Raw genomic sequence first — 22,860 nt, forward strand, 5'->3', positions numbered from 1 at the left:
TTCGGAATGCATTCGCGCACTTAATTTCGTTTTTCACACAAAATTTGATACAGGTTCTTTGATCCATCTTTTTGAATAGGTAAAAATCAAAAACTTGAAGAAACACGTGCAAACAAATCAACTGTCAACAATTAACTGAACATTCAAAATGGCCGAACTGGTCCGCATGAGTGAGAGACATGAATACCAACATATCGCCACAAAAAAATCAGAATTCGAATATACGTAACCTGCGAAAATTCAAAATTGGCAATACTTTTTGAACACACCTCGTATACAGATTTATATACACCCGTTGACAGGTAATTAGAAATGCGGTCAGTTTGACCACTTTTCTTTGGTTTTTTTTTAATTTTCGTAATTTTTTTTTTTTTTTTTTTGAAAATTATAGTTCATTAAACAAATTTCATTTAACTAGATATTTTTTTAATATTATACATATATTTGACTAAAAAGTTTCTGATGTTTATCAAATATTGTCCAATTTTTGTATTAGGTTAGGTTCGGTTAGTTTGTGTGGCTTTCATCCGACAAACTTAGGCCTGAATAGTTCTATTGTGATATCACTGAAGCTCGTCTTTTACACTCCTAAGTCTTCTCTGAAGCCTTGGCCGTGGCCGTGGTAAGTCTTTTTTTGTATAGAGCAATGTATGTATGTACACAGGAGGTGTTCCAAGATTTCCTCTTCTTCAATATCTGGACAGCTTCGACAAGAGTCAATAAGCGTTTGCGTGAAGCAATACGAAAAAAACGCCCGAAATTGTGGAAAAAAAATGCATGGCTTTTGCATTATGATAATGCATCTGCTCACTCATCTTTGCTTGTGAGAAATTATTTGGCCAAAAGCACCACCGTTATCATGCCTCAGCGCCCCTTCGACTTTTTCCTGTTCCCAAGATTATAGAGATATCCATGAAAGGTCGACGTTTTGCGACGATTGGGGGGATAAAAACCGAATCGCTGAGAGAACTCAAGGACATACCAAAAAGTGAATATCAAAACTGCTTCGAGGATTGGAAAAAACGCTGGCACAAGTGTATTATGTATATCTGAGAGGGACTACTTTGAAGGAGATAAAATAGAAATTGATGAATAAATAAATATTTTTTGGGAAAAACTAATATTCACCTTATTTTTTAAACACACCTCGTATCTGGGTGACTATTTAGCGTTCTACCTTTCTTTGAAGGTTCATCTGCTTTGCAATTACCTTCTATATTTCTAGGGTCTAGCATATTTTGAAATGTTACAATACTTCGCATAATAATTTGTGGCATTCAATTGCCATTTTGACGAATGTTTCACTGACTCTTAACGATTTCAGAGCAGCCTGACTAACCGAGTAGACATATACTTCCCTTGTAGTTAGGGCAATAAGCCCTCTCTTGTGGCGATAACTTCGGCCTGAAAGACACTACAGTCATTAGGCATGCGGAAGGATGCACTGATGCTCAACTTTTCAGAGTAAATTTTCGTATTCAGTTTTCAAATTTTAATTGTATTGTTTTTCTTGTAGCATAAACTATATTTTTAGGCCCTGTGCTCTAATGGGAGATAAAGGAAATGATGATGATTAAGAGCTAATATATATTTTTACAAAAAAAATTAAAAAAAACAGCAGAAAAATAGTCAAACATGGTGAAAATATCGCGTTTCTAAATAGCGGTAAACGGCTGTACAAACACATTTATATATTTATGTACATACATATGTGTGTGCGCATATATCCAACCAGATGGAGGGGTCACTCGAACTAAAATAAAATTGAAGAACAGACAAATCTTTAGAATAACTAATCAATTCGACACGTTTTACTAAAATTCCGAAAACAAATAAAAATACAGCCAGTTAATTAAAAAGTTACAACAAACACAACGACCTGGCGATACCAGTTAATAGTTAGACTTGACGCACTCCTTTGACTGCAGTGTGTACTTTTTTCTTTTTTTTTATTTGAGTCCGACTCCATCTTTTGATTTTGAACTCAATCAGGTACGCCATGCTTCTTTAAATTGCTTGTTGACGTAAACAAAGAAGAGCTAGAGTGGAAGACAAAAATATGAGGTACATTTGCACGTTTGGTTTTCATCTGCTCCGGACAGTGTAAAAGATTCCCGCCGTTGTGGTCATCATTGTGGCCATTAATGATTTCAACGAATTCGACCTGTTTAAAAGAGTGTAATGTTTTGCGCGCCGAAATAAATCAGCAAAGCAGCCTCGCATAAAATAAAAAATCGAAAATATTGCATCACCGATGTAAACAGAAACATAAACAAAGCCAATAGTGTAGGGCATTGACAGTTTTTACGGAATAAGCGAATACAACAATACGTCAACAAAAGCATAAGTGATGGAAAATTAGGAAAGTAGTGATGCCATATTTTTTTTTTTTTTTTGTGTAGCAAAATTCATTTTGAAAGTAAAGTTTATTATAAGCGACCTACAGAAGTGAACTTCAGTTCTTATACAAAAAACGCAATACAAAATTTATGTACTAAAAAACAAGATGAATGGTACATATACACATCGAAAGAAGTAAGAGTTTAGACAGCGATGTCGCATTTAGACAAGAGTATGACAATGACAGAGAAAGTGTTCTACACTCTCTACTTCTTCCACTTTCCTGCAGCTTCGACATAAGCTATTATAACATAAACACCTTACGCATCCCATGTGTTACCATTAGGCTGTGCCGGGTGATGATGCCAAGTAGCAGAAAATAGTTGAGATGTTGGGCTAAAACTGTTCCATGTATTGACGTAACATATGGTAAGTTTGCAGCAAAAATGCCACTATCCAATTCAATCAATCACTTATTCCGAAAAGTGAGCTAAATTTTGTATGCTCAAGTTTTCGAGATATTTGCGATTTACCGTTAAAAAATGTTATAAAAATAAACACTTCTGTTAGGAGTTTGGACGAGTTGCTCCTCCCATTTGTAGTATGCATCTTGATGTTGTTCCACAAATGGATTGACTCCGTCCGAAAAATTGTTTTTAATGAAGAACCATTTTCATGGCAGAAATATACTCGGAGGATTACCATTGGCTACCGAGGGACGAGAAATTATTTTTCTATCATTTTGCTATTTCATGTACGGAGATTCGAACCTGCGCACTCCCTAATAGTAGTCATTCAATATTATTCAATAAAAAAAAGTGGTTCACCTTAAACAGATATACGTCAACGAACCAATTGGATAATCTTACTACGTATTGAAGTAAATCACAGATAATAAATCCTCGTCGTCTTCACGCTGAATTGGCATTTGGAGGTCGCAAAGTCCACCCGTCGTTATGAAGAAGCCGTTGCATCCACAACAAGTGACTGTTTAGAGTGAGTTTTGACCGAGTGAAAACACGAACCCAATTTTTTTTTGTGGCTATCGAACGATATGGTTATTTTTTGTTGCCCAAATTGGGGATAGGTATATTAGCCCTTGTGCGCTTTTTCTTCGAAAACCGAATAATCAGACAAAACGATGAAATTGCCGATTTTGAGATTGACGCCAAGAAACTATTTTTTGAAGCACCGTTAAGGATAAAGGTTACGCCAACCAACTATTCAAAGAGTAAACTCATAAACTCAAAACGACCATTAGTGATATAAGTGCCGAGACTCGCGAAAGTAGATATACTGAAAAATTGGGATGACAATGGATTACTGTACAGCCAGCCTTTAGAAGTTATTTGAAAGAAATTTGTGTTACAGGTTTATTTTTTATTATATATATTTATTATAGCTAAACTGAAATAAATTTCAAACGCTATATGGGCCACTCTTTATCTAAATAAAAATAAATAAGAATCAGTAAGACACCACAATTTTATGAAAATCACCCAAAGTGGCAACTCCATTTTAGATGACGACTATGCAGCAGGAATCACAATTTGAAACCCGTTAATATTCATTGTAAATACAAAAATGTTGAGTTTCTTGAAAATATAGCCCGACTCGCAAATGTAGCTGCAGTTGTTGCTGCTTTAGTCATCAAGACAAAACGAATCCGCAACAGCAGTTGTTATTGCTCAGTAAATGTCGGCTAATACACAAAAGGAACAACTTAAACAGAAACAAAAATAAATAGAAAAGGGAGTATAACGCACAGTTGGCTGCCATTTATTGCTAAAGCAAGCGCATCAGCACCACGATGTAAAAACCATTGTAAAATTCTGAATTTCGCCATCAGCAGTAGTAAAAAAGAAACTAAAACAGGACATAATTTCGCGCAAGTTAATAAGACAACCGATAGATGAACATTTTTTTAATTTTCGTTGCATATTTTTACTTTCTTGAATTATTTTGTCTTTTAAATATTTTCCCCGCCATACACTAAAAAACTACGCACAGTGAACAAGGTACGGTCAAAGATATAATACATTAGTGTAAAATTTATGAAGCTCTTACTAAAAATTTACAAGTACTTTGCGAAGATAAAACAAGTAAAAAAGTAAGACTCAAAAGTATGTACAGGAAAATTAATTTTATAGCCGTGTGCGATTCGCAACCTCTGCTCGCTTGACTAACATATGGCAGCGACAACAAAGTTATCGAGCAAGATTCTCCACTAGCGAGTATAGTTATGCCTCATAAAACTGGTGTTACTCACTATATTCAATGCTGACAACTCTAATTTCTGATATGAGGAAAATTTAATTATTAATACTACCATTAAGTGCTTTCAAACAAATATCATTTTTGCCAGCTCTTTTCCAGTGCTCCCAACGTACATTTATTCGTGTCAGTTATTTCTTAGTAATCGAATACAGCTTATATTAGGTTGTTTTTGTTGTAACATAATGAGTTTTCCTTCCCACAAGTACATATTTGGGGAATGTTAAAAATTCGAGTCGTTCCGACAACGTAGAATCGACTGTCGTGTAGAAGATATACAACTTCGCTTCCGCCATTCTTCCATAGAACGCTGCACTGCTAAGCGCTAGTCAAAATATGCAGATCTAAAATATTTTAGAATAAGCTTAGGCATTTATGAACATAATAACAACGCCGCATCACAGGATACGGTATCGAATTAATGCGTCAATATCAAAAAACGGTCACATTATCAAGAGAGACACGTTAAGAGTTATCCACCAGCATGATGAGTCTCGGTCTCATGTCACAAAAAGAGTGAAGACATACTTAGAAACACTGATATGTGGAATGTGAAATGTGAAATATCTTACATCACCCACCATACCCTCCAGACGTTGTTTATTCCATTTCGCGCTGATTAGCATCAAGGATGACCAATTTGCTGTGGTGAAAAATAAAATTATGCGAACAACTTCGGCGCCACGCCACTGGGTACTCGGCAACCGAGATCTGCCCGCGCATTTCACACACTCGTCCAATCAGTCGTCGCTCAGGCAGCATCGAAACAACATAAACGAAGACTGTGTTGATTTTTTCGTATATCACAAACACAATCTAAGTTTTTTTCGGAAAAAACCGCTGCCATGACTCCGGTTACATCAGCCAATCACCTGATTCTTTCAAATTCGCTGAGAGCCGGTTAACAGTATAATCTTGGCCAAAAATCTTTTCAACATGAATAAGCATTTTCGCTCTTGTGAAGAAATCAAAATATCATTTAATTCATGGATCGTCTCAAAAGATGACGAGTTCTTCCGAGGCGAAACTCGTGTACTACCAGTAAATATTTAATCACTTTTTTGAAGTAGCGCAAAGTTCTGTACCTAATAATAAATGTGCATTTTACTTAGGTTAAATGGTTATTTTTGTTGCAGCTTTTCAAACCACTGCCAATACCTAAAAACAGCTTCTCTTGACGCGAACGACCAAAGGAAAACGGAGTATTCTTTGTATGAATAGGTTGAAGAGGGCAAATGAAATAATGACCAGAATCATGCGAGATTTATTCTCAAACGTGACATATGATAAAAAAATCGTATTTATGGTACGATAAGTTGCATACTATTTAAAACAGAATGCTTCTTTTAGAAAACAGATCCGTTAAGTGGCGCTGTGTCAAAATTTTCCAAAAAATCCTATTTGTAATTCACTTCTGAATAATTCAGTTAATTGCCCCTACCCTTTTGAAAATAATTAGCTCCTTTGACCAGAGTGCTATCTCAGTTAAGTGATGTTTATTATTTGCACTCATCTCTGACTTACGGAGCTGTTTGCAGCCTATTATATGAATATTTTTAAGTAGCAATTAAGCTGTTTTGTGAATGTGTTCTAAAAATTTATACAAGGAGCACTATACGAAGATATATCACGAGGCGGCTTAACAGAGGGTGTGATTCCTCATAAATTGTCTTTGGGCACAGTCAGTTCTATAATGACCAAAAATACAGGGCCCGCCATCTATCGTTACGGATTTGAACTAGGTATTATTTGAAGAATGGTAACACTTAGCTGTCATCTGATTTGACAGAAAATTAGTTTTATTCTTCCGCTGAACGAAAATGGTTGTGTATGCGCTCAAAGAACGCTGGGAAATATTGCGACATTACTTTGAAAATCATGGTAATGTTGCAGAAAATGTACGAAAATTACGTACGGCAATGGGAAGAAGAAAAGCACCGAATGAAGCGTATGTGCGTTACTTTGCGAAAAAAGTAAGCGAAACTGGGTTGCTTATTGACAAACCAACGCGTGATCGACCAAAAACCGCGCGGTGCCGTCAAAGACCAGTGTTATGCCAACAAACCAGCAACAATTGATGCACTGAAGAGCAACATACGCGAAGTCATAGCTGAAATACAGCCGCATACAATCGAAAATGTGTTGAAAAATTGGACCGATCGTATGGGATGGTGCATGGCTAGCCGAGGTGGCCATATGAATGAAGTTGTGTTCCATCATTAACCGGAAGGATTGTACTTCAAAATAAAAAAAACAGTTTGGAAAAATATTGAGTAGTTTCTTTTTTATAGCATTTTTAATTCCGTAAAGTTATATGACGGAACCTATACTAAAGTACGAATTCTGAAAATGCCCAGTTGAGCCTAAGAGAAAATGTAATTCATTTTCCTTACTAGGGCATTAAAAAGACGATAATGGCATGGGTATTTTTGTTGTAATTTTGCAACTTGAAGTAAAATCTATTATATAAAACATGAAAATCTAGTATATAATAAATAAAATCCAGTACATAAACAACATTCTAGATGTTATATAACTTGCATAGCTCAAAAGCTAAAGAATTCCAAAATGGGTAGATAAAGAGGATAAATTCTAAGTTCTTATTCCGTTCGAAATCACCATAAAATTAAATTAGAATTTGTAAGGTAGCCGCGTTTTAGTTATTATACTAAACATTTATACATTCACAACATGAATTTTAAAATCTTTAAATTAACTCTCCTTAGCTGCCCTGCTCTGGCGGGGCTAAGATCTAGGCATCTTGGCTCCTACTTCTTTGTCACGCCTGCTGATATAGCTGGCGCTGACATTAAAAATCTGATGAATGTCATCAGCAGCATAAAGCGGTTGACGCAAAAATAGTCATCGTTCGTAATCCGCACGCTCCCAACTATCCCAGCACCACCTCTCCCCGCCCTCTCCCTGTATCCCATCGGTCTTTCTCTCCCGCCTCACCCCTCCATAATGGCATCACAAAGGACGAATCCTTCTTCGTCCAAGTGTGCCCATTCCCTGGGCAACCATATCAACCTACTCGCCCGAGATATAAATTGCATCCCTTTACTTAAATAAATTTCTATATTTTCTCCCTAATTGTGTCTAGCCCGCAGCTGTTCTATTAGCTCAGTGCTGATGAATGCTGAATAGGCTCACTTGCGCCATTAAGGTGGAAGGCCTATAAAATTATATAAAAACAAATCACCTGACAACTTGATTCTCAACGCTTTCAATTGCCGTAGGAAAAAAATATAAAATTAGTTAATCAAGCTAAGTTAACCCACGTTAAGATGAGTTAAGGTATGTTAAATTAAATTAAATTAAGTTAAGTTAAGTTAATATAAGTTAAATAAGGTTAAGTTAAATTAAGTTAAGTTAACTTATGTCGCTTGAACAATCATTTTGAGGTTTCTTAGGTATGTGACTTAATAAGCCATTTAAGATTAACTTTCAACTTTCATTCATTAATTTTAGTTTAGTTGAACAACTTTGCACCACATTTGGGATGAGCTATCTGTTGTTGCTGTGTCTCTGTTAGACATTTGACAATCATGTCATCAATTTTGGAATTTTTCCCCCTTTAAGGTAGTGCTGGTAAGCGCTGGTCAAATACTCATTTTTTATAGATATTTTTTAAGAATTTTTTTTTAAGAAAATAAGTGCAATCATTTTGATATTATAGTATGTAATTATTGACATAAGTATTAGTTTTTATGCAAACATTTTTTATAAATACTTCTACTGTAAAGTTATTGTATCATTCGAATATGACTTAGATTAAAGGTGGGCGTGTTTTTAATCCGATTTGAATTAAATCTACATAATATATTGTAATATTAATCTAAAGAAATGTTCAGTTCAACCTTCATTGATTTACTATAACTCCTATTTTTGGTCGCTCATTATATGAAGGACGTACACTGTGCACCACCAGACTAAGATGCCAACGAGGATAGATCAAACCAAAGCATGGCAGTGCCGGTCAAAGCGGAACATAAAAGACTGGCAATGTGAAAAACTTCATCAATGGGTGCAACACTGCACTCATTTGCCAACTTGCACCACATTCATGTGTAAATTCATACATACTTGGGTACATATAAGCATGCATGCATACATGCATATCAATATGTAAGCACCGGCTGGCGCGAAGAGACCACAATGGCACGCAAACAACCAAAAACGCAAAGCGGCGGCGCTTCATGATTTTCATGTTGTGATGTGTGCAATTTACTATGCGCCGGCATATTCGTATGAGACACACCGAATGTAGCCAAATCAGTCATTGGTGGGAATGGGAGGCGGGGGGGTTAGGTGAAGACCACTTTTAGAATTGCAATTTATACACAAAACCGAAGAGGAATAGTGTAAAAACCTTAAATAAGTGGAGGGAAATAATAAAATTGTATTGTCTTATTTTTACGAGACGCTCCCCCATTAACATTAACAAAGAACGAAACAACCAAACATTCTACAAACAGCTATGCCAAGTCAAACCAAAACCAAACCAAACCAAAAGCCATTTCGACTTTCACAGGCGGCAGAAAATAAAAATAATAAAAATTGCCAAAAGCACAGACATATTCATAGTCATTGACGTGCACCAAAGCGGACGACGAGATGTATTATTGGCGCCGACACAGAAACAACAACACAAGTAGCATCGCTACGACATTGCAACATTGTACATTGTTGCACTCGGTTGGCATTTTTTTCGTTGTGACTTTTGTAATTTTTATTGTTGTTGCTACTGGGGCGTCTGCAGGTCAAATGAATAACTCGCCATTAAAATTTTAAGATACAAAAAAAGAAAATAGAAAATCGGAAACAAAAATAGTAGCAGAAATAAGCAGAGAAATCGATGAAAAAATAGCTCAAATTATTTGCGAAAGTGTATGAAGGATGAGTAAATATGCACATATGTACATTCTGTCAAAGAAGTACCGAGAATTGTTCAATAAAGCGCAAATTAATTATTTAATCATCAACATTTATTTTATCGCCTTCAAAATAGGGTCCATTCGAAGCAATACACAGATGCCAACGATTAGTCCAGGTGCTTTGCTGACCTTTTAAACGCGTTTGAAGAGATCTTCTCAGCGAATTCTCCTTAATGGCCTCTATCGACATAAAGCGGCGTTCGCGGAGTGGCAATTTAAGTTGTACGAGTAGGGAAGGAAAAAGTCATAGAGGGCTAAATCCGGTGCATACGGTGATTGTTCGATAATATTTGACTTTTTGGTCAAAAAAGTGTTCACAATATGAGTCTTTTGAGACGTTATGATATTGCAAGATCCATGAGTTTTCTTTCCACAAATTTGGTCGTTTCCTACGCACATTCTTCCAAATAATATTCTTTATTTACTGTCTAACCATTTGTAACGAATTCCGAGTGCACAACACAATGCTAATCAAACAAAACGAGTAGCACGACTTTCACTTTTGACCTACTTTGACGTGGTTTTTTGGGTTTCGGCTCATGTGGATAACGCCATTCAACCGCCTGTTGACTGGTTTACATGTTAAACTCCTATACCCACGTCTCATCACCTATGTTGGATAAACGTTGGATCCGGATTCACTTGCTCAAGCATGTCTTCAGCCACCATTTTCCGATGAATTTCTTCAAACAAATTCAACTCTCTTGGAACGAGTCGAGCAGCCACGCGTCTTATGCCCAATTGATGGTGTAAAATGTTCCGAATTGATTCGTGAGATACGCTAAGCTCACGAGCTCCCTCTCTCAACCTTAAATGATGGTTTTCCAGCACCATTTTCTTGACTTTGTCGACATTTTCATCCGCTGAAAACATTGATGGGCGACCAGATCAGGACAAATCTTCCACGACTTCTCGGCCCTCTGCAAAAGCATTATACCACTCGTAGACCCGTGTATTTTATAAAGCACACTCGCCATAGGCTTTCTGCAACATTTTCAACAATTCGGCACACGAAAACCCGTGTAAACCACAAAATTTAAGACAAATTCTTTGTTCGATATTTTTATCCATAGTGAAAATCGCGGAGCATACCTGCGGTTAACTGATATAATTAAATGGCGTAACAAACTAATTAACAGATCACGTTCAAACTCTGCGACACTATAGAGGACAGTTGTACCAACATTCCAGCACAAAAATTTAGACATATGTGTAACGCTCGCTTTTTAAATAAAAAATTCCTAATATTTTTTGATAGAATGTATGTAATAGTACGGATAGTTACAAACATGATAGTGCGGCACAAAATAAAATCCAGTTTTTGCTGTATTACTTTTTTGCGTCCAAATGTTTTGATATTTTTTTAGTTATTACTATAACGGTGAACAAAAGTCCAGAAACTTTAATAAACTGCATTTTCTAAGGCAAGAAAAAAATAATTTTTTGTTGCGCTTTTCTTCTCCAACGTTTCTCAAATTTAGATGATGTGCTCGATTTCTGTGCGAAAATATTTATTAGAAACAGAAATCGCTGGTACATGTGTTAAAGATGTAATCTCTTCAAGCTCCAGCGCGTTTAAATCATAATCATAAATGGTATGTTGTGTTGTTGTTGTTGTAGCAGCATAAACATTTCCCATACTTACATACGGTGAATGCTGCTGGAGTGACAGTCCTTGGCCGGATATAAATCCGGGGCCTTTCGTTCACGTAGAACCGACTGTCGTGGAAACGCATAAATTTTATCACCCAGTGTGGCGAACGCTGATACTATCGCCCCCAAACTGTGTAAACCAGTGAATGAAGTACCAAACTTCAGGTTGGTATTTAATAAGAACACGAACTTTACTTGTTAGTAAGGACTATTACAATAATTCAATATGGAAATTCCTTTATAAATAGTTATTAGTTTTAATCAGAAATAAAATCTGTTCTATCGATAATCCATCAGCTGTTCATGATCTCACAAGTTTATTAAATCTTGTAAACAAAATAAAACATGAGTCAGACTTTAGGTGGCAAAGTTCAATAAGAAAAAAAAACATTTTTTAGTAAGTAAACTAGTGCTGACTAGTAACGACTTTATTAATTAGTAAATATACTGGAGTGCACGCGCCATAAAAATGGCGAAGACCTTTTGGGACGTAATTAAATTGATGAATACGAGTATAGTATTTTGGCAAAAGATTTATAATATTGGAATAAGTTCCCGTCCTCGTAAAACAGGTGTCGCTGCTGATACTAATAGGACTATGAATAAGTTCGTTGCGGTTTTACAACAGATGGCGTAACTTGATTATTATTCCATCGATCCACATTTCCAAACATTCATTGGAGAGCTACTGTCGTAAGGCACAAACGTCAGTATAAGTTTTTTATTTGAAGCGTAAACAACAATATTTTTACCACACTTGAAAATGTCGAATTTCGTGCCAAATAATGTGTTTTTGCGGGGAATTCTTCTTCATTATTTTAATATGAAGAAAAAAGCAGCCGAAAGTCATCGTATCTTGGTGGAAGTTTATGGTGAGCATGCTCTATCTGAGCGAACGTGCCAGAAGTGGTTTGCACGCTTTAAAAGTGGTGATTTTGGCTTGGAAGACGAAGAACGCGAGGGTGCGCCGCCAAAGTTCATGGATACCGAATTGGAGGAATTGCTCGATCAAGATCCGGCTCAAACGCAAGAAGAGGTTGCAAAAACTTTGGGAGTTGATCAATCAACCATTTCCAAACGTTTAAAAGCCATGGGAATGATCCGAAAGGTAGGCCATTGGGTGCCGTATGAATTGAAGCCAAGAGACGTTGAACGCCGTTTTATGGCATGCGAACAACTGCTTCAACGGCACAAAAGAAAGGGTTTTTTGCATCGAATTGTGACTGGCGATGAAAAGTGGGTCTATTACGACAATCCAAAACGTCGGGCAACGTATGGATACCCTGGCCATGCTTCAACATCGACGTCGGCGCAGAATATTCATGGCCTGAAGGTTATGCTGTGTATCTGGTGGGACCAGCTGGGTGTTGTGTATTATGAGCTACTGAAACCGAATGAAACGATTACGGGGGATGTCTACCGACGACAATTGATGCGTTTGAGCCGAGCACTGCGAGAAAAACGGCCGCAATACGCCGATAGACACGACAAAGTTATTTTGCAACATGACAATGCTCGGCCACATGTTGCACAAGTGGTCAAAACATACTTAGAAACGCTCAAATGGGATGTCCTACCCCACCCGCCGTATAGTCCAGACCTTGCGCCATCCGATTACTATCTCTTCCGATCGATGCAACATGGCCTGGCTGACCAGCACTTCCGTAATTACGATGAAGTCAAAAAATGGATCGATTCGTGGATTGCGGCAAAACCGACCGAATTTTTCACAAAGGGAATCCGTGAATTGCCAGAAAGATGGGAAAAAGTAGTAGTAAGCGATGGACAATATTTTGAATATTAAATTTGTAACCATTTTACGTCAATAAAGTTTCAAATTTCGAAAAAAAACCGCACGAACTTATTCATAGTCCTATTAATTGTGTGTTCGCTCTAGTAATAATGATTTGAAGGTGTATATATGAGGTCTCTATCGCAGTAGTTGACTTTTGTTTAAGGCGTAAAGATCCCTTTTTATCTGGCGTCAAAAATGTCAACGTTCGTCCCGTAAAAACAGCATTTGCGGAAAGTCATGCTTCATGTTTACCTTTTAAAGAAAAATGCAGCTGAAACGTGTTGTATATTGATTAATATTTTCAAATACAACTTGTAAAGAGTGGTTCAACGCTTCCAAAGTGGCAATATCGACGTGAGTGATAAAGATCGTGAAGGGGCACCGAAAAATCGAAGATACTCAACAATAACAATTATTGGATGAAAACGCATGTCGAGCCCTTGATGATATGTCTAAATAGTTGGATGTTGACAGCTCAACCGTCGGTAATCGTTTGCACGGGATGGGAATGGTCCATAAAGCAGGTAACTGGGTGCCACATCAATTGAAGGAGAGGGATATCGAGATACGTTTGGTGGCGTATGAGATGCTTCTTGAACGGCAGAAAAGAAAAGGTTTTCTGAATCGCATCGTCACTGACGATGAAAAATGGATCTATTATGATAACCCTAAGCGTCGAATATCTTGGAGCCTGCCAGGTGAACCAGGTTCATCGACAGCAAAGCAAAATATACATGCTTCAGAGGTTATGTTATGCATCTGGTGAGATCAGAGGGGTGTCATCTATTATAAACTCTTTAAACCATATGACACCATCAGTAGTGATCGTTACCGATTGCAGCTAATGCGTTTGAATCGAGCTCTCAAAGAAAAGTGGCTGGAATGGGATGGTGGACATGACAAACTGATTCTGCTGCATGACAACGCCAGACCGCACGTTAATAAATCGATAAATATTTAGAAGAACTGAATTGGAAAATCTTGCCCCACACGCCGTATTACCCAGACTTTGCACCTTCGGATTACCATCTGTTCCGATCAATGCAGTCAGCCCTTATTGGAGAGCGGTTAACTTCTTACGAGAACATCGCGAACGCGCTCAATGAATAGATCAAGTCAAACGAACTGGAATTTTTTGTCAGAGGAGTCCGTAAGCTGCCTGAAAGATGGAGTAAAGTGTAATGAAAATGAAAAAGAAGATTATTTAATATAGCTTGCATGGGTTATTTTTCTAGTAGAGCTAAGGGTGAGGTTCAGCGGACTAAACAGGGCTAGTTTACTGGTGCGGCAGCCTTTGGTCGGGAAAACCCCAAGTCATTCCTGTACGCAGAACCGGCTGCCATGGGAAAGATAAATAGTGCTTTTCGTTATTACTTTGCAGTTCTCGACGAGCAATAGAGTACAAAAATAAAGTATTTTAATATGGTTCTTAATGATAATACATGAATTTCACATCGTTAAATGATTTCTTAATTTTTAAAGTTGCTTTAGTGTTGTGTTATTGTTGTTTGACATCATTCTTATTTACATTGTACTGAAGGCTAAAAAAGTTAGAAATTCATCAATATAGCGAAACAGCGGTTCTTTAATTCTGTCTAGACATACCGCATATTTGTATATTAATATAAAAACACTTATTTATTACCTCCATATTCAAGCTGTAATTCAACCGTAATTCTCCACCTATGCAGGCATTGCCCGTACAGTCGTATTTATGTATGTATGTATGTATAGTATATGTGACCCATTTTTCAAAATAATGTTCCTAGGTTACGAAAACGTATTTCTTGGCATAGAGTGAAAGCAAGCAAAAATAACGCAAAACGAAAATCGCTTTCAAATCACTAAACAACAAACCACAAACATTAACGCTGTCGTAGATCGCAAAAATATTAAACAAAACACTAAAACGCTAATAGCTACATAGATCGTCGCTAAATTAAATCGAATTTAGAAAATGCCATAGAAAATACCGGCGACAGTGGCGGCGACATATCACAAATCTACCCTGTAACATCTCCCCCTCCAATTTTATTTAGAACAAAGTGTGGTAGTCCTCTTCCACAGTCCGCCTACCTGTACGTTTGTCCTCTACTCAACGACCGCGCCCCACACGCCACACATCGCACCACTTTCAACAGTTCTGTTGCATTCGCAGCAACAAGAATATGCTATTTGCAAAAATTGGCAAATATAAGAAAAAATAAAAATAAAAAAAGCGAACACGCACACAAAGAAGCAGGCGAATGTTCAGACGAATCAATGTGATAAACACCAACAAACACTAGACAGCGGACAGACAGACGACAACAGCAGACATTAACGTACGCACACATAAACAAACACGCACACACATGTTTCTTTTGAGCAAATGAAATCAGATGTGGAATAAGAATTATTAATAAACTACGACGTATGATTCAAAAAAACATTCGCTACGAGATTTAAACAGTGCTGCCAGGTTGGATGCACAGATTTTGTCGTTTGTCACACCAACGATGTTGGCAAGATCCTCACTCCAAGAATTTCAAAACCAAGGTGTTGCTACTTAATTTCAACCCTAAAACTTGACAGCTTGTGCGACTGAAAGAAATTTCTAGTCTCCATAAGATATACGGCCTATTTTGTACGGCACGAGCACACGTTCTGGCAGCTTCAACTTTAAAGACAACCACTAGGTTGTAGATTAGATTACCCTATGAATGCAATCTTTTGCGTTTTCACTAAGGATTTCCACCTTTTCGCATCTTGTGCGAATGCAACTATCAAATATTACGCATTTTCTGTTTGGCAGCTCAAAGCTAATGCATTTTTATCAAATTACTTTAATGTTTTTACAATGCGCAAACATACAAATTTGTTGTCGCCAATTAGTAGTGCATCTGGAACGAGTCATCCAAATTTGGTTGCATATGCGTGAGTCTAGTTGCCTATAATTAGGCGTAAAGTATACACCATTTATGTGCATTAAAATATGCATATAAAAGAATAGCCATGTAAAGTATGTAAATTCAAGGTCTACACTTTTCTTGCAGGAAAACCATTTAAAAGCAGTGTATTGCTATTAACAATGAAAGTACCACCATTGCCTTTCGCAACTCAATTGGTTTCCCCATGATTTTTTTCGGAAGCTGGTGGCCGGCCTGCTACCTTCAATTGACATAGTCAGTGAACCGTCCAGTCCAGACATATAAACACAAATACATAAACTTATTTTAATACATAATTACAATTTCCAGAATGACAAGATGACGTTAACAAGTCTTTTTTACCTTTGTACGTATGTTTTAGTTTTCCACTTACTAATTTTCGCTATTCTTTTTTGTTCACTTTTACTACTACCATCGCTTTTCAAAAATATACGAGGCACAAATACACACACTACGCCGAATGGGACGAAGCGAACTATTGTGATTACCGAGTCATTTGATTTTTACAATTCTCGTTATCTCCTTCCTCCTTTACCCTTCTGCTTGCTTTTACACTTTTTTGCTTACAAATATTGCACCATATTTCGAAATACCGTAAAAACTTTCTTTTTTTCTTTCAATTACAATGTATAATATAGACACATGCACTGGAAACGTGAAAAATAATGTATTAGAACTTGCTTTTTGTTTTATACAATGTGTACTTTTCGCCGTTCTTCTTAATGGGACGCCATTTAACTTTCCATCAAGTTCGACGCCATTTTAGACCAACACTATCGTAGGTCAACCAACCAATGCATTGTGGAAATTGATTACCATTAAATGTATATTAGTTTTACACAATTTCATATCAAATTACAACGATACACTTTTTTACAAACAACTCTTTATGTAATTTTCAAAACACATTGCGTTTTTCACCTTTTGAGTGTTAAATTTTACTTTTCTCCACGCCGCGATCTTTGTGTGTGACTACTTGACTGCTTACGCATACACACCGTTTGACAGTAACTTTCGAAAGGCTAATTGGGCAAAAGAGAATTGGAAAAAGCGGTGCTGCCAACCTGCCATCTTCTTCAACTGCTATACAAGAATTTCGAAATATATTTTCATTGGGAAATGAAAAGCCATATTTATTATAGTACAAAATACTACAACCACCATAGCATACAAATTTTATATGCTCAGTTTTAATAAATTTTGTGCCCCGTTCAAGGATCTGTATATTAGATGCTTTAAAAATTATCTAGATTAACACGTAGAAGTTTTCAAAACATGGATAGAGAATTGAGATAATGAATTATGATATTTACATATACCACCCATTCATGTTTCTTCTCGACAAATCTATCTCTCTTCTAATTTTGTATATATTTCTATCTTTATTGATCTCTTGTTCAATAAGTAAACATTTCTCTGATATTTCGAATCAGATACAAGGCAAAGTTGTAAAACAATTCGAACAATTGTGTTTCTGTTAGTTGGGTTTACACCAGAATACTTGTTATACCTCAATGTCTATCATATCAGACGGTTTGAAATAGCATTTTTTTGTGGATGGGGAAAGAAAACGGACTGTATATTTTTAGGTACTCAAAAATGCAGTTTGGCGGGCAGAAACCTTCATTTGTGGTTTGATGATACATAAACAAACATCATATATGTAGTAAGCTCGTTTGAAACCGTCTGAAGAAACTATTGTAATTTCATTTATATAATTTTTATTTGTTTATTTTGCTTACAGATATCTTACACACTAATTCAATTATTTAAATGTTACGAAAATATTATGTTTAAATGTTCTAATACCAACTTTAAAACCTATAATACTGTTTTAATTATTATACTATCGAACACATTGCCTGAAATATTCCTTCATTTAATTATTGGTTTTGTTAGCTTAATGATTATTTCTACGACTGCAGGTCGAGATATGAGTTTGCAAGAGATTAGTCCACTCATTCTACTTAATGTTGTCAGTTATGACATTTCAAGCAAAAATTTATGAAAATTAGATTGGTACAGTATGGTATGGAATTGGTATAGACGCTTAAGTCCTAGTAATTTCCGTCTTCTGATAATAACACAGTTGTCACCGTAGACATGTTTCTAATTTGTCATGCGAAACAGTTGTCTTAATAACATCAAAATAATACAGATACAAATTGGCGCCTTTATGATATGCCCAAAAACAATTGTTAATTTTCAGTGACCAATAGGCAAATGTCAAAAAACTACTAATGTCGCTGCTGTGTAAACCAAATTCAAATCAATTTCCCCCTAGCAGAGTAATAGCTGACGTAGGTATATCAAACTTTAATGTCGTGCCTTGTGGTTTTTTCGTTTATAATCTGTGAATGTAGAGGATTATGTGGCAACTCCCATAGTCATAGTTCTTCCAGAGAACGTAAATTCATGAATTTACGTTCTCTGGTTCTTCAATGGGCTATAATATTTTGATGAACATTTTTTTAAGAACACCTTAAATTTTTTCCATAGTAGTGTTTTCTACAACAATAAATTCCCGAGGAAATTAAACATTAAATCATCTCTGATTATCTGTTATGTCGTTATTTCTTCGCCCTCTTCATTTTGTTTTACTTCGTTTGACAATCGTATTGACGGTTGCCAGATCAGATGCATGCATTTTAAAGCAATAATATGGGAATCACCCCGCAAACTACATATAATTTAACTTAACATAATATAAAATTAAAAAATTAATGTACATTTTTTAATTTCTCGCTATTCTTTCTTAGGTAAAAATAAAGTATTCCCACTATTTCTTAAGACAAAACGAAAAATTAGGTCCGTTCAAACCTTTTATTCTTACCACGACGGTATTAAAAGTTGTTTGCGCTAATTAAAAAAAGAACAGATAACGAAGGCCTAAGAATAATTTTTCGTTTCCACGACAGTCGGTTCTACGTTACCGAAACGACCCGGATTTATATCCGGTCAAGGACTGTCACTCCAGCAGCATTCACCGTATGTAAGTATGGGGAATTTTTATGCTGCTACAACAACAACAACAATAATTTTTCGTATTACAAAACTATAATATCTCCGAAGCTACTTCACCGTATACAAAAAAAAAAAATACATCGTTGCTATGTTTATAAAATACTTTTTTAAATCGTTTTTTAAATTTTGTGTGTGTTTTTATGAAAGGGAAACAAAAAACGTACTGTCATGTTGGGCATAAGTAAAGAATAGGCACCATTTCGCTAGATGAGGTTCAGCAGAATTTTTTATGCGGATTACAAAGGTACTAAAAGTTTATAAGAACCAATTTATCTTGAAAACCACTTGAAACCCCAGTTCTTTTGATGTAAAAGCATACTTTTTAAGTAATTATATTATGGCTTGAACCAAGTAGAGCTGAACATGTTGAAGGTTAGTAATAGAGCGCTTATTGAATACATAAGTATACACGACGAAATAATACAACCGTCCTCATCAAATACAATAATTTTGTTCTCATTCGCCCATGAGATATTCCGTAATTGTGCGTTAGTCCAACTCGAGCGATTTAAACCATAAAACACTGGATCTAGAGCATATACACTTGCCTCTAAGTTTACACTTAAAATTTTGTATTTAAGTAGGTTAGTAATCATAAAATTGTTAATGATATTACGAATTTGGCTAAATTAAAATTTTTTTTAAATATTTTTAATGATCAGGAGGTGAAATTTCGTAGTACTTAATTTTTAGTACCTAAATTATTTGTTTAAATGATGTTTCAAATTATTCCTAATGTATCGATTAATTACTGCTGTTTCCGATTAACTATTTCTCCTTTCTCCTTTAAAAACTCTAATCAGCTGTATTGCACTCTAATCAGCTGTCCTTTGTGTTTACTATTCTTCGTTTGTAAACTTATTTATTCTAATTTATAATGAATTGTATTCACAAAATAACAAATACTTGTAGATATTTTCATCGGTACGCAAGTAGCATATCTAGAAATATTGCAGATTGCACAATATACAGTTTAAGTTCAGGTAAATTACAAGTATGCAGTAATATATTAGTTAAGTTATTAACTAAAAATGTCCATTTCAGGTCATGGCAAGTGTGGTGTTTCAGTCATACGCGTCTCTGGTCCGCGCACCAAGCATGCTTTACAAGCTGTGGTCGGTTCTTCTTATGAGCCGAAAGCGCGTTATGCCTATCTCAAATCTCTCTATCATCCTGAAACTAAAGAAATAATTGATAAAGGACTTGTTCTATGGTTTCCTGGGCCTGCTTCATTTACCGGAGAAGATTCGTGCGAATTTCAAGTCCACGGTTCTCTAGCTGTAATTGCCGCAACTCTGGATGCTTTAGGAAAGGTGCCTGGTCTACGGCCGGCATCTGCTGGAGAGTTCACCAAACGCGCCTTCTACGGTGGAAAACTTGATTTAACCGAAGTTGAAGGGTTAGCTGATCTAATACATGCCGAAACAGAGGCACAACGGAAGCAGGTTTTATATAATATTTTTCTTACAATTTGTCACAATATTTAACTTTTCGTATGTTAACAGGCTATGCTGCAAAGTGTGGGTGCGCTCTCCCGTGTTTATGACAATTGGCGCAGACGTCTTATACGCTGTGCCGCACATTTGGAAGCCTACATAGATTTTGCCGAAGAGGAAAACATTGAAGACGATGTAGTGATCCAGTTGAACAAAGAATTGCGACGTATTATTAGTGAAATTCGTAAGCATTTGAATGATCAGCGGCAAGGTGAAATGTTGAGAAATGGAGTACGCACCGCTATTATTGGTGCACCAAATGTAGGTAAAAGTAGCTTCCTGAATATGATGTGTCAACGGGAAGTAGCTATTGTAACGTCCATAGCAGGGACTACACGGGACATCATTGAAAGTACACATAATTTTGGTGGCTATCCTGTTGTATTTGCCGATACGGCTGGTTTGCGTAAACAAACGCAGGATATCGTTGAATTGGAAGGCATAAATAGAGCAAAAGAATGTCTACTCAATGCTGATCTAATACTATTGCTCACGGACGCCCGTGAACTGTGCGCAAATATAACGACCAGCAACGGAACATGTGACGAATACCAGTCTTCCTACCTACAGCAATTGGATTTAGATGCTAGTATGTTAACGGGCAAGCGTATAAAATTAATAGCAAACAAAACTGATTTACTCTCAACGACAGAATTACAAAAGTTGATGCAAGTTGAAAATGTGCTGCATATCTCTTGCAAGCAACCAACTGCCATTCATATGGAAACTTTTCTAAAGCACTTTGAAGAAATGCTAAGCGAGCTGTAAGTTCTAATATATGTGATTGCTGCTTGATTTATTTATTTATTAATATAATCTACTCCATTTCTCACAGCTGCGGTCAACCGTCTGCCGAAAACCCGCGCATTACACATACGCGCTATCGTCAACAGTTAGAGCGTTGCATCGAACACTTAAATATCTTCTTGGATGAATATGCGCCTGATATATTTCCTGATATAGCTATTTCGGCACAAAAACTGCGAAATGCGCTCAAATGTATTGAACGCATTACAGGTCACGTGAGCTCTGATGATATTTTGGATGTAGTTTTCAAAGACTTTTGTATAGGCAAATAGCGTGACACAGTGAACTGACGGGCAGATAAGCTCATAATGTACTTATTTGCCGGATAAAAATCGACTATATTATTCTATAAGTTACTTAAACTGCATTTATAGATAATGCATTGCATTTTCTCGTGAGTGTGAGTTTTCATGAAAGAAAGAAATTATTCGAAATTTGATAGACTTATAGTGTAGTCATGTAGTTATAGTTCTTATATTTAAGTTACAAAATATCGTTTTGTAAATTTTTAGTCCTCCGCGGTTTACAGATGCAATAAATGTAAAGTATTATAATGTTATTTATGTGGTTGAGATATATACAGCGCTTGAGCAATTGTGCTCCCATAAACGCCATCGGAGAATCTCATAACATATGTCCAGTGTGTGAAGGCACCCCGCACGACACCAACCACCTTTTCACATGCCCCATCAAACCCACTCATCTAACACCCCGCTCCCGATAGACCCAACCTGTCTAAACAGTCTACCGTTAGATGAGCTAGACGAAGAAGAGCGGTAATTTACACTACACTGACCGGGCCAAGTATACTGCTACAACGACAACAATCTCACAACATAGAGCGAAAGCGGGCGATCGCGAAGAATGGAGGCTTTATAGACGAGGCAATGATCCACCCCGTACTGTACGCTGAAGCGCCATCGCCCATCATATTATTTGTAATAACTGTATTAACCTGAACCACGGAACATGATTCAAGCTCTATTTGCATTACGTGTCAAACTTATCACAGGATATCATATAGAAATACGCGATTGAAACTAAGACTTGATGAGGAAACTATAGAGTTTGCTTATGAGGTGACTGTCCTGGGTCAGGGGCATTGCTCTGAGCCAAGTCCTGCGTTATACAACCAACCGAGCAGCGTGAAACTTTTGGAGAACCCTTCAGCTTACAATGCGACAAAGTGGCGCCCACGACAGTAGATCCCATATTACTGGAACGACCCTAATTTATATCCGACCAAATGCTGTGTCTTCAGCAGCATTCTCTTAACATTTGTGGACACTTTTCATACTTAGCACAAAGGCACTGCAGTGGTAAGTTAAAAGAGGTTCGATAAATTGCGTTCATTACTCCTATTCTCGCTTTCAATTTTCAATAATCATTTATTTAAAACTTCTGGTATATTTTACGCGAAAAAAAGTAGCAATTAATTCTTTTTTTTTAATTTAATATTTATTGCATAAAATAAATGTCGTGGAAAAATTAGTTTTTAATAAAAAGAAAAAGTAACAAACAATAACATATGTAGTAAGTGTATAAACAGATTCACAAATTTGTATAGTTATAAATACAATATACGAACATACATACATGCAGTA

At 36.5% G+C, this 22,860-nt stretch overlaps 2 protein-coding genes across 8 annotated transcripts in view; one reads left to right on the plus strand and one right to left on the minus strand.

Annotated features, from left to right (window-relative positions):
• LOC128869197 (RAC serine/threonine-protein kinase) overlaps positions 1-16,934 on the minus strand; it is a 53,388-nt gene extending 36,454 nt beyond the window's left edge. For 2 of the 6 annotated variants that reach the window (XM_054111747.1, XM_054111739.1), the window contains exon 1: positions 16,272-16,934. The gene's annotated coding sequence lies outside the window, so the exon portion shown is untranslated. The remainder of the gene's footprint in view (positions 1-16,271) is intronic. The other 4 variants (XM_054111720.1, XM_054111734.1, XM_054111744.1 and 1 more) reach the window with 4 other exon arrangements.
• A 2,838-nt stretch (positions 16,935-19,772) lies between these two features.
• Positions 19,773-21,815, plus strand: LOC128869225 (tRNA modification GTPase GTPBP3, mitochondrial). Of its 2 annotated transcripts, XM_054111763.1 has the most exons (5): positions 19,773-19,936; positions 19,998-20,398; positions 20,459-21,038; positions 21,102-21,213; positions 21,285-21,815. In XM_054111763.1, the coding sequence occupies exons 1-5, from the start codon at positions 19,831-19,833 to the stop codon at positions 21,526-21,528; spliced, it is 1,443 nt and encodes a 480-aa protein (XP_053967738.1). In that variant the 5' UTR covers positions 19,773-19,830; the 3' UTR covers positions 21,529-21,815. The 2 variants fall into 2 exon arrangements, with proteins under 2 accessions (XP_053967738.1, XP_053967733.1); XM_054111758.1 differs by having other exon boundaries at positions 20,459-21,213.
• Positions 21,816-22,860: the final 1,045 nt, after the last annotated feature.

Source organism: Anastrepha ludens, chromosome 2 (genome assembly GCF_028408465.1).
Source record: "Anastrepha ludens isolate Willacy chromosome 2, idAnaLude1.1, whole genome shotgun sequence".
NCBI classification, from domain to species: Eukaryota; Metazoa; Arthropoda; class Insecta; order Diptera; family Tephritidae; genus Anastrepha; species Anastrepha ludens.

Coding starts and splice junctions, on each gene's coding strand:
- LOC128869225 (XM_054111758.1), top strand. CDS start 19,831: ATGAATTGTATTCACAAAATAACAAATACTTGTAGATATTTTCATCGG. Junction 19,937..19,997: donor AATATACAGTTTAAGTTCAG/GTAAATTACAAG, acceptor TGTCCATTTCAG/GTCATGGCAAGTGTGGTGTT. Junction 21,214..21,284: donor GAAGAAATGCTAAGCGAGCT/GTAAGTTCTAAT, acceptor CATTTCTCACAG/CTGCGGTCAACCGTCTGCCG.